We start from the raw sequence: 13,008 nt of genomic DNA, 5'->3' as shown, positions 1-13,008 counted from the left end.
TAAAAGACGCTATCGTGCCCGCGTCTACCACCTCCGCTGGCAACGCGTTCCAGGCACCCACCACCCTCTGCATAAAGAACTTTCCACGCATATCCGCCCTAAACTTTTCCCCTCTCACTTTGAACTCGTGACCCCTAGTAATTGAATCCCCCACTCTGGGGAAAAAGCTTCTTGCTATCCACCCTGTCTATACCTCATGATTTTGTACACTTCAATCAGGTCCCCCCTCAACCTCCGTCTTTCTAATGAAAATAATCCTAATCTACTCAACCTCTCTTCATAGCTAGCGCCCTCCATACCAGGCAACATCCTGGTGAACCTCCTCTGCACCCTCTCCAAAGCATCCACATCCTTTTGGTAATGTGGCGACAAGAACTGCATGCAGTATTCCAAATGTGGCCGAACCAAAGTCTTATACAACTGTAACATGACCTGCCAACTCTTGTACTCAATACCCCGTCCGATGAAGGAAAGCATGCCGTATGCCTTCTTGACCACTCTATTGACCTGCGTTGCCACCTTCAGGGAACAATGGACCTGAACACCCAAATCTCTCTGTACATCAATTTTCCCCAGGACTTTTCCATTTACTGTATAGTTCACTCTTGAATTGGATCTTCCAAAATGCATCACCTCGCATTTGCCCGGATTGAACACCATCTGCCATTTCTCTGCCCAACTCTCCAATCTATCTATATTCTGCTGTATTCTCTGACAGTCCCCTTCACTATCTGCTACTCCACCAATCTTAGTGTCGTCTGCAAACTTGCTAATCAGACCACCTATACTTTCCTCCAAATCATTTATGTATGTCACAAACCACAGTGGTCCCAGCACGGATCCCTGTGGAACACCACTGGTCACACGTCTCCATTTTGAGAAACTCCCTTCCACTGCTACTCTCTGTCTCCTGTTGCCCAGCCAGTTCTTTATCCATCTAGCTAGTACACCCTGGACCCCATGCGACTTCACTTTCTCCATCAACCTACCATGGGGAACCTTATCAAACGCCTTACTGAAGTCCATGTATATGACATCTTGACATCTACAGCCCTTCCCTCATCAATCAACTTTGTCACTTCCTCAAAGAATTCTATTAAATCTTTGATGCCATACTCGGTCAAATGCTGCCTTAATGTCAAGGGCAGTCACTCTCACCTCACTTCTTGAATTCAGCTCTTTTGTCCATGTTTGAACCAAGGCTGTAATGAGGTCTGGAGCTGAGTGGCCCTGGCAGAACCTAAACTGAGCGTAACTGAGCAGGTTATTGCTAAGCAAGTGCCGCTTGATGGCACTGTTGATGATACCTTCCATCACTTTACTGATGATTGAGAGTAAACTGATGGTGCGGTAATTAGCCAGGTTGGATTTGTCCTGCTTTTTGTGTACAGGACATACCTGGGCAATTTTCCACATTGCCAAGTAGATGCCAGTGTTGTAGCTGTACTGGAACAGCTTGGCTAGGGACGCGGAATGTTCTGGAGCACAGGTCTTCAGTACCATTGCCGGAATATCGTCAGGGTTCAGAGCTTTTGCTGTATCCAGTGCCTTCAGTCGTTTCTTGATATCACGCGGAGTGAATCGAATTGGCTGAAGTCTGGCATCTGTAATGCTGGGGACTTCAGGAGGAGGCCGAGATGGATCATCAACTCAGCACTTCTGGCTGAAGATTGTTGCAAATGCTTCAGCTTTACCTTTCGCACTGATGTGCTGAGCTCTCCCAACATTGAGGATGGGGATATTTGTGGAGCCACCTCCTCCTGTTAGTTGTTTAATTGTCCACCATCATTCACAACTGGATGTGGCAGGATTGCAGAGCTTAAATCTGATCCGTTGGTTATGGGATCGCTTAGCTTTGTCTATCACATGCAGCTAACGCAGTTTTGCACGCAGATAGTCCTGTGTTGTAGCTTCATGCATGATGGGCTGCATGGTCTTCTACTGTGCTGTATCATTCTATGATTCTATAATAGATATACTAGTAGAATAGCCATACATATAAAACTGTTTTCCTGTTCTATCTTTGCCCTTCTTAAATTCTTTTTCAATTTCCCCCTGCACTCTGATTCTGCCTGGTTTTCTACTCTATTCTGTATCTGACATTTGTTAGAAACACCCTTTTTCTGTTGTATTTTAACTTCTGTTTCCTTTGTCATCCAGGGAACTCTAGCTTTGGCTGCCCAATCTTTCCTCCTTATGGGAATATGCTTGGTTTGTACCCGAGGTGAAGCCATCTTGAAGGCCTGTCATTGCTCTTATACCATTTTCCTGGGCAGTCTTTGTTTGCAGTGCAGTGTTAGATCAGTTATAGAGACTAAAGAATTGAGGGGAGGGGATTAAAGTGGTGCAGCCAGGAGGGTAGTGAGGAGAGGAGAGGGGAGTGTTGCGAAGAGTGGGGAGGAGTGATGCAGCAATGATGTTTTGTCTGGTTTCTCAGCTACCTATATCCTCCTCTATCTTGAGAATACTGTTGCAAATTGCTATGACGTGTAAATATAAATGTAACTTTCACAGAGTCAGTATTTATTTATTGTGAACATTTACTGTGCCCAGGGTGGGCAGTTCATACCATAACCAAGTGGGCGGCACAATGGCGCAGTGGTTAGCACCGCAGCCTCACAGCTCCAGCGACCCGCGTTCAGTTCTGGGTACTGCCTTGCGGAGTTTACAAGTTCTCCCTGTGTCTGCGTGGGTTTTCGCCAGATGCTCCGGTTTCCTCCCACAGCCAAAGACTTGCAGGTAAATTGGCCATTGTAAATTGCCCCTAGTGTAGGTAGATGGTAGGAGAATGGTGGGGCTGTGGTAGAGAATATGGGGTTAATATAGGATTGTGTTGGTCGGCACAGACTCGGGCCGAAGGGCCTGTTTCAGTGCTGTATCTCCAAATACAATAAAATAAAAATAAATAAATAAATATAGCTGACCCAGCAGCCACAGCCTGTAGATTTCCAGCTGATTAGATCTCAGGCCTCTCACTGCTCTTTACACTGGGTAGACTGCTGCTTACACTGAAAAAACTTTGTCTCATCTGTTACTTTTACCACCCAGGAACATTTCAAGAATGAATTTACATCGGGCGATGGACAGAAGGGTAAGCAGGAAGCTTTCCCAGGTTGTTTTCCTTTTCCTGAACTTTATCCTGATGTCACTGTTATTATTAACAATCACTTCCATAGTTTTCATCAGGTAACACGTCTTTAGTATATAACATCAATTCTTAAAGCAACTTAGTTTATGAAGATTGAGTTGATGTTGCTTGTGGAATTACAGCACTGTCCCATCCCTCTCACACATCCAAATAAAGCAACCACGGTCATGAAAAGACATGAGACATAACATAAAATTAAAGGAAAGAACATATAAAAATGCGAAGAAAAGTGTAGATCCAGGAGACTGAGAAAGATATAACCAACAGCAAAGGAAGACAAAACAGGTCATAAGAGCTGCAAAAAGGTATACGAAAAGAAATTTGCAAGGGATCGCAAGATAAACACAAACGTTTTTATGATTATATTAGAACACGGGTAGTCAAGGGGAATGTGGGCACCTTAAAAACAGAGACAGGTAATATTGTAACTACAGGTAAGGAAATGGCAGGGAAACTTTGTGTCAGTTTTCACAGTAAAGGAAGAGGATAATATATCTGACATTCCAGGGAAACCAATTGAGAATAAACTGGAACTCGCTAAAGTTAACATAAGCAAGAAAACAGTATGAGAAAAAATAGTGGTGCTAAAGACTGACAAATCCCTAGGTCCTGATGGTTTCCATCTTCGGGTTTTAAAGGAAGTAGGTGAGGGAATTGTAGATGCTTTAGCCATAATCTTTCAAAGCTCTCTTCATTCAGGAATTGTCCCTTTAGATTGGAAAATTGCAAATATAACTCCATTATTAAAGAAAGCTGAGAGAGAAACTGAGAAATCATTGGCCTGTTAGTTGGACATCTTTTGTGGAGACGTTATTAGAATCTGTAATTAAGGGCAGAGTAACTGAGCATTCACAGAAATTTGTGCCAATGAGAGAGACATCATGGACTTTCAAAGGATAGGTCGGGTCTAACAAACTTGATTGAATTTTTTGAGGAAGTAACTAAAGTAGTAGACATAGAATCAGAGAATCAGAATCGTTACAGTGCAGAAGGAGGCCATTCGCCCATCATGTCAGCACTGGCTCTCTGAAAGAGCAACTCCCTCAGTTCCATTCCTCTGCCTTCTCCCCATAACTCTGCACATTCTTCCTTTTCATATAATAGTCTAATTCCCTTTTGAATTCTTCAATTGAATCTCTACCACACTCTCAGGCAGTGCATTCCAGACAAAGAATAAAGAACAGTACAGCACAGGAACAGGCCATTCGGCCCTCCAAGCCTGCGCCAATCATGATGCCTGTCTAAACTAAAACCTTCTGCACTTCCGGGGTCCGTATCCCTCTATTCCCATCCTATTCACGTATTTCTCAAGATGCCTCTTAAACGTCTCTATCGTATCTGCTTCCACCACCTCTCCCGGAAACGTGTTCCAGGCACTCACCACCCTCTGTGTAAAGAACCTGCCTCGCACATCCCCTCTAAACTTTGCCCCTCGCACCTTAAACCTATGTCCCCTAGTAACTGACTCTTCCACCCTGGGAAAAAGCTTCTGACTATCCACTCTGTCCATGCCACTCAGAACTTTGTAAACCTCTATCATGTCGCCCCTCCACCTCCGTCATTCCAGTGAAAACAATCCAAGTTTATCCAACCTCTCCTCATAGCTAATACCCTCCAGACCAGGCAACATCCTGGTAAACCTCTTCTGTACCCTCTCCAAAGCCCCACATCCTTCTGGTAGTGTGGTGACCAGAGTTGCACGCAATAATCCAAGTGTGGTCTAAGGTTCTGTACAGCTGCAGCATGACGTGCCAATTTTTATACTCTATGCCCCGACCGATAAAGGCAAGCATGCGTATGCCTTCTTGATTACCTTATCCACCTACATTGCCACTTTCAGTAATCTGTGGACCTGTACGCCCAGATCTCTCTGCCTGTCAATACTGCTAAGGGTTCTGCCATTTACTGTAAACCTCCTACCTGTATTAGACCTTCCAAAATGCATTACCTCACATTTGTCTGGATTAAACTCCATCTGCCATTTCTAGCCCAAGTCTCCAACCGATCTATATCCTACTGTATCCTCTGACAATTCTCATCACTATCCGCAACTCCACCAACCTTTGTGTCGTCCGCAAACTTACTAACCAGACCAGCTACATTTTCCTCCAAATCATTTATATATAATACAAACAGCAAAGGTCCCAGCACTGATCCCTGCGGAACACCACTAGTCACAGCCCTCCATTCAGAAAAGCACCCTTCCACTGCTACCCTCTGTCTTCTATGACCAAGCCAGTTCAGTATCCATCTTGCCAGCTCACCTCTGATCCCCTGTGACTTCACCTTTTATACCAGTCTGCCATGAGGGACTTTGTCAAAGGCTTTACTGAAGTCCATGTAGACAACATCCACTGCCCTTCCTTCATCAATCATCTTCGTCACTTCCTCAAAAAACTCGATCAAGTTAGTGAGACACGACCTCCCCTTCACAAAACCATGCTGCCTCTCGCTAATAAGTCCATTTGTTTCCAAATGGGAGTAAATCCTGTCCCGAAGAATCCTCTCCAATAATTTCCCTACCACTGATGTAAGGCTCACCGGCCTGTAATTTCCTGGATTATCCTTGCTACCCTTCTTAAACAAAGGAACAACATTGGCTATTCTCCAGTCCTCTGGGACCTCACCTGTAGCCAATGAGGATACAAAGATTTCTGTCAAGGCCCCAGCAATTTCTTCCCTTGTCTTAACCACTTGGTGCGTGAAAATGTTTTCCTCATGTCACTTTTGCTTCTCTTACCAAATACTTTAAATCTGTGCCCTCTCGTTCTCGATCCTTTCATGAGTGGGAACAGTTTCCCTCTATCTACTCTGTCCAGACCTCTCATGATTTTGAATACCTCTATCAAATCACCTCTCAACCTTCTCCTCTCCAAGGTAAACAGTCCTAACTTCTCCAATCTATCTTCATAAATGAAATTCCTTGTCCCTGAAACCATTCTTGTGAATCTTTTCTGTACTCTCTCCAATGCCGTCACGTCTTTCCTCAAGTGCGGTGCCCAGAATTGGACGCACTACACCAGCTGAGGCCGAACTAGTGTCTTATACAAGTTCAAATAACTTCCTTGCTCTTGTACTCTATGCCATTATTAATAAAGTCCATGATACTGTATGCTTTATTAACTACTCTCTCAATCTGTCCTGCCACCTTCAATGACTTATGCACATATGCACCCAGGTCCCTCTGCTCCAGCACCCCCTTTAGAATTGTACCCTTTATTTTATATTGTCTCTCCATGTTCTTCCTACCAAAATGAATCACTTCACATTTCTCTGCATTGAACTTTATCTGCCAGCTGTCTGTCCATTCCTCCAACTTGTCTATGTCCTTTTGAAATTCTACACTATCCTCCTCACAGTTCACAATGCTTCCAAGTTTTGTATCATCAGCAAACTTTGAAATTCTGCCCTATACACCAAGGTCTAGGTCATTAATATAGATCAGGAAAAGCAAGGGTCCCAACACTGATCCCTGGGGAACTCCACTGCAAACCTTCCTGCAGCCCGAAAAACATCCATTAACCACTACCCTCTGTTTCCTGTCACTCAGTCAATTTCGTATCTATGTTGCTACCATCCTTTTTATTCCACGAACGACAAGTTTGCTCACAAGTCTGTCATTTGGCACTGTATCAAATGCCTTTTGAAAGTCCATGTACACCACATCAACAGCATTGCCCTCATCAATCCTCTCTGTTACTTCCTCAAAAAACTCCAGCAAGTTAGTTAAACATGATTTTCCCTTTAAGAAATCAATGCTGGCTTTCCTTAATTAACTCGCATTTGTCCATGTGACTATTGATTTTGTCCCTAATTATTTTTTCTAGAAGTTTTCCCACCACCAAAGTTAAACTGACTGATCTGTAGTTGCTGGGCTTAGCTCTACACCCTTTTTTGAACAAGGGTGTAACGTTTGCAATTCTCCAGTCCTCTGGCACCATCCCCGAGTCTAAGGAAGACTGAAAAATTATGGCCAGTGTCTCTGCGATTTCCACCCTCACTTCCCTCAGTATCCTTGGATGCATCTCATCTGGTCCTGATGCTTTATCCACTACAGACAGCCTATCTAATACTTCCTCTTTATCAATTTTAAACCTCTCCAGTGTCTGACTTACCTCCTCTTTCAACATTGCCTGGGTTGCATCTTCTTCCTTGTTAAAGACAGATGCAAAGTATTCATTTAATACCTCAGCTATGCCCTCCGCCTTCATGTGAAAATCCCCTTTCTGGTCTCGAATCGGCCCCATTCCTCCTTTTATCACCCTTTTATTATTTATATGCCTTTAGAAAACTTTGGGATTTCTTTTAATGCTAGCTGCAGTCTCTTTTCATGCTCTCTCTTTGCTTCTTTTATTTGCTTTTTCACCTCCTCTCTGTACCTTCAATATTTAGCCTGGTTCTCAATAGTATTTTCTACCTGGCATCTGTCAGAAGTACACTTTTTCTTCTTTATCTTAATCTCTACCTCTTTTGTCATCCAGAGAGCAATGGATTTGTTTGCCTTACTTTGCCCTTTTTGAGGGAACATACCTTGACTGTGCCCAAACTATCTCTTCTTTGAAGGTAGCCCATTGTTCATCTACTGGTTTTCCTGACAGCTTTTGACTCCAATTTCTTCGCCCCAGCTCCATTCTTACCCCATTGAAGTTGGCCTTCCCCCAGTTAATTATTCTTACCCTGGATTTCTCTTTGTCCTTTTCCATAGTCGGCCGAAACCTAAATACAATGATCACTTTCCCCTAAATGCTCTCCTACTGTTACTTGATCCACTTGGCCCACCTCATTCCCAAGAACCAGGTATAGCTGTGCCTCCTTTCTCATTGGACTAGCAACATACTGTTGTAGATAATTTTCCTGAACACACTCTAGGAACTCTTGCCCCTCACTGTCCTTTACACTACTATTATCCCAGTCTATGTTTGGATAATTAAAGTCCCCCATTATTACTACCCTATAATTTTTGCACCTCTCTGTAATATCTATGGATGTAGTTTATTACGACTTTCAGAAGGCGCTGGATAAGGTTCCATATAAGAGACTGTTTGCAAGAATAAAAGCCCTTGAAATTATAGGCATATTATTGACCTGCTTAGGAGATTGGTTAGACAGTATAAGACAGAGAATAGGAACACTGGGTATGTACTGCAGTTGGAAGGAAGTGGTAACACACTGTGATCTGTGCTGAGGCCTTAACTATTCACTATATTTGTTAATGACTTAGCTAACTCAATAGAGAGCCATATATGCGGCTTGGACACAGAGTGTGAAGTTGGAGTTTGGTGAGAGGGGAGTTCGATGAAGATGGGAAGGAAGTGCTCCATCTACCTTTTTCAGCCTCCAGTAGTTGGTGAATTTTCTTCCTTTGTCTCTAAGCTTGGAGAATGCAACTTAAGTCATAAGCTGATTGGTCAGTGAGTATCCACTGTAAGGGACTCTGTATAGATGGCTACATAATAGAAAAAGATGAAAATTTTAAATAACCCTTAACTACCTACAGGAGAACAGAAGGAGTTGAATGGTGAGTGAGGGTCTGTAAGTCTACATTCTACTAGCAGCTAGTTTAAAAGTAAAGTTAAGGTAGCCAGAGCAGCTCGGCCGAGTGGAAAGTGCCTCCTGTGGTATGTGGAAATTCGTGGATGCTTCAAGTGGCCTCGACGAACACGTCTGCAGGAAATGTCACCAGCTACAGAAACTTGAGCTCTCGGTTTCGGAACTTGAGCGGCGAGTGGAGTCACTGTGGTGCATCTGCGAGGCTGAGAACTATGGGGATAGCACGTTTAGGGAGGTGGTCACACTGCAGGTTAGGAGCATGCAGGCAGAAAGAGAACAGGTGACCACCAGAAAGTGTAGGAGGACCAGGCAGGTGATGCAGGAGTCCTCTGAGTCTCGCTCGCTCACGAACCTGTTTTCCATTTTGGATGCTGGTGAGGGTGATGGTTCCTCAGAGGTGTGTAGCAAGAGCCACGTTTGGGGCACCATGGGTGGCTCAGCTGAACGGGCGGGAAGGAAGAAGAGTGGAAGAGCAATAGGGGTAAGGGATTCAATAGTTAGGGGAACAGATAGGTGTTTCTGTGGCCATAGACGTGACTCCAGGATGGTGTGTTGCCTCCCTGGTGCCAGGGTCAAGGATGTCATAGAGCAGCTGTACGACATTCTTAAGGGCGAACTAAAGGCCTGCTCAGGTCAGGGAATAAGAACCTGACCGAACCACAGAGAACCCAAGCCCAACCCGGCCAACTCCCTCCAATTTTGCCCCACGCCCTACCCGCCCGATCCTGACTCGACCATCCCTTTACTTAGTTTCCGACTTGGAGCCTCCAGGAAGCTGCAGCTTAACATAGAAAATAGGAGCAGAAGTAGGCCATTCGGCTCTTCGAGCCTGCTCCACCATTCATTATGATCATGGCTGCTCATCCAACTCAGTAATCTGTTCCCGCTTTCGCCCCATATCCTTTGATCCCTTTAAACCCAAGAGCTATATCTAACTCCTTCTTGAAAACATACAATGTTTTGGCCTCAACTGCTTTCTGTGGTAGCGAATTCCACAGGCTCACCACTCTCTGGGTGAAGAAATTTCTCCTCATCTCAGTCCTGAAAGGTTTACCCCATATCCTTAGACTATGACTCCTGGTTCTGGACTCCCCCACCATCGGGAACATCCTTCCTGCATCTACCCTGTCAAGTCCTGTTAGAATTTTATAGGTTTCTATGAGATCCCCCCCTCACTCTTCTGAACTCCAGCGAATATAATCCTAACCAACTCAATCTCTCCTCATATGTCAGTCCTGCCATCCCAGGAATCAGTCTGGTAAACCTTCGCTGCACTCCCTCTATAGCAGGAACATCCTTCCTCAGATAAGGAGACCAAAACTGCACACAGTATTCCAGGTGTGGCCTCACCAAGGCCCTGTATAATTGCAGCAAGATATCCCTGCTCCTGTACTCAAATCCTCTCGCTATGAACGCCAACATACCATTTGCCTTTTTGACCACCTGTTGCACCTGCATGCTTACCTTCAGCGACTGGTGTACGAGAACACCCAGGTCTCGTTTCATATTCCCCTCTCTCAGTTTATAGCCGTTCAGATAATAAACTGCCTTCCTGTTTTTGCTCCCAAAGTGGATAACCTCACATTTATCCACATTATACTGCATCTGCCATGCATTTTCCCACTCACTCAACTTGTCCAAATCACCCTGAAGTCTCTCTGCATCCTCCTCACAACTCACCCTCCCACCCAGTTTTGTGTCATCTGCAAATTTGGAGATATTACATTTAGTTCCCTCATCTAAATCATTAATTTATATTGTGAATAGCTGGGGTCCTAGCACTGAACCCTACAGTACTCCACTGGTCACTGCCTGCCATTCAGAAAAAGACCCTTTTATTCCTACTCTTTATTTCCTGTCCGCCAACCAATTTTCTATCCATTGCAATACACTACCCCCAGTCGCATGCACTTTAAGTTTACATGCTGATCTCTTATGTGGGACTTTGTCGAAAGCCTTCTGAAAGTCCAAATAAACCACATCCACTGGCTCCCCCTCATCAACTCTACTAGTTTCATCCTCGAAGAATTCTAGTAAATTTGTCAAGCATGATTTCCCTTTCGTAAATCCATGCTGACTCTGTCTGATTCTACCACTGTTTTCTGCTATAAAATCTTTGATAATGGACTCTAGAATTTTCCCCACTAACAACGTCAGGCTGACTGGTCTATAATTCCCTGTTTTCTCTCTACCTCCCTTTTTAAATAGTGGGGTTACATTAGCTACCCTCCAATCTGTAGGAACTGTTCCAGAGTCTAGAATCTTGGAAGATGACCACCAATGCATCCACTATTTCTAGGGCCACTTCCTTAAGTAGTCTGGGATGCAGACAATCAGGCCCTGGGGATTTATCAGCCTTCAATCCCATCAATTTCCCTGACACCATTTCTCTACTAATACTGATTTCCTTCAGTTCCTCCCTCTCACTAAGCCCTGTATTCCCCAACATTTCTGGTATGATATTTGTGTCCTCCTTTGTGAAGACAGAACCAAAGTATGCATTTAGTTGGTCATCCATTTCTTTGTTCCCCATAATAAATTCCCGTTTCTGTCTGTAAGGGACCAATCTTTTTCTCTTCACTTACCTATAGAAACTTTTACAGTCAGTTTTTATGTTCCCCGCAAGCTTACTCTCGTACTCCATTTTCCCCTTCTTAATCAATCTCTGGGTCCTCCTTTGCTGAATTCTAAACTGCTCCCAATCCTCAGGTCTGTTGTTTTTTCTGGTGAATTTGTATGCCTCTTCCTTGGATCTAATGCTATCTCTAATTTCCCTTGTAAGCCATGGTTTGGCTACCTTTCCCATTGTACTTTTGCACCAGACAGGGATAAACAATTGTTGCAGTTCATCCATGCATAGAGACATCACTCGCTCACTGCACAGACTCAGTTTCCCTGCTTGACGTCTCGGACTCCCTGTTCAGATAAGTTTTTTAATTTTAATACGTACCAGCAGAGCACTTACTGTGTGTGTCTGGCCTGACCTGGACCTGGCCCGACGCGACCCGAGCCCGAAAGCCGGACCTGGAAGAAGGGCCCGACCCGACCCAAACCGATCACATATTGTCGGGTCCCGTCGGGTTCGGGTTGGGTAGCAGGCCTTTAGGGTGAACAGCCATAGGTGATGGTTCACTTTGGTACCAACGACATAGGTAGAAAGAGGGATGAGGTCCTGAAAGCAGATTTTAGGGAACTGGGCAAGACGTTAAAAAGCAGGACCTGAGATGTAGTATTCTCTGGATTAGTCCAAGTGCTACCTGCTACTGAGCATAGAAATAGGAGGTTAGAGCTGATGAATGAGTGGCTGGAGAGATGGTGCGGGGGGCTTTAGATTCCTGGGACATTGGGACCAGTTCTGGGAGAGGTGGGACCATTACAAACCGGATGGTTTGCACCTCAACAGGGCCGGGACCAATATCCTTGTTGGAAGGTTTGCTGGTGCTGTTGGGCAGTGTTTGAATTAGTTTGGCCGGAGGATGGGAACCTGAGGGTAGATTCAATGGGGCAAAATCAGAAATGGAAGACAGAAAATTATTGGGTGAGTCTGGAAGGCAGAGGAAACAAAGGATAGAAAATTTTTTTTAAGTTTGGCGGTGCTCAAGGCAATATAGTTCAATGCAAGTAGTATAGCAAATAAAACAGACGCGCTGAGGGCACAAAAGGAAATGTGGCTATATGATATAGCTATTACAGAAACATGGCTTAAAAGGGAAAGGAATGGCAGCTCAACGTTCTTGGTTACAGGATTTTCAGACAAGATAGAGAGGAGGATAAAAAGGGAGGGGGGGGTGGCAATTTTGGATAGAGAAGTAATTACAGCTGAGAAGAGCTGTATGTTAGAAGGATCATCAATTGAGGCCATATGGATTGAGCTCAGGAACAAAAAAGGGGCATTCACACTACTGGGAGTGTACTATAGACCCCTGAACAGTCAGAGGGAGATAGAAGAGCAAATATGAAGGCAAATCTCTGAGAAGTGCAAAAACAATAGGGCAGTAATAGGGGATTTTAACTACCCCAATATTAACTTGGATAGTTTTAGTGTGAAAGGAATGAAGGGAACAGAATTCTTAAGGTGCATCAGCCAGTATGTAGTAAGTCCACAAGAGAAGGTGCTGTTCTGGATTTGGTTTTAGATAATGAAGTTGGGCAGGTTGAAGGAGTGGCAGTGGGAGAGCATTTTGGTGGTAGTGATCATAATTCAGTCAGTTTTAACAGAATGGAAAAGGACAGCGATAAAACAGAAGTTAAAGTTCTAAACTGGGTCAGGCCAATTTTATTAAACTGAGAAATGGTTGAGCAAAAGTTGA

General features: G+C 44.3%; 1 protein-coding gene across 2 annotated transcripts in view; it reads left to right on the top strand.

The window, feature by feature from the left end:
• The window catches only part of upb1 (ureidopropionase, beta), a 224,277-nt gene that overhangs the window by 142,340 nt on the left and 68,929 nt on the right, over positions 1 to 13,008 (top strand). Inside the window, exon 8 of one of the 2 annotated variants that reach the window (XM_068055441.1) lies at positions 3,049 to 3,091. The exons of the other annotated variant lie outside the window; for it this stretch is intronic. Within the exon in view, the coding sequence (XP_067911542.1) occupies positions 3,049 to 3,091 (43 nt within the window). The remainder of the gene's footprint in view (positions 1 to 3,048; positions 3,092 to 13,008) is intronic. 2 annotated transcript variants of the gene reach the window in all.

Source organism: Heterodontus francisci, chromosome 23 (genome assembly GCF_036365525.1).
Source record: "Heterodontus francisci isolate sHetFra1 chromosome 23, sHetFra1.hap1, whole genome shotgun sequence".
NCBI classification, from domain to species: domain Eukaryota; kingdom Metazoa; phylum Chordata; class Chondrichthyes; order Heterodontiformes; family Heterodontidae; genus Heterodontus; species Heterodontus francisci.
The sequence above is the reverse complement of the archived record's forward strand: the minus strand, read 5'-3'. Positions and strand labels throughout refer to the sequence as shown.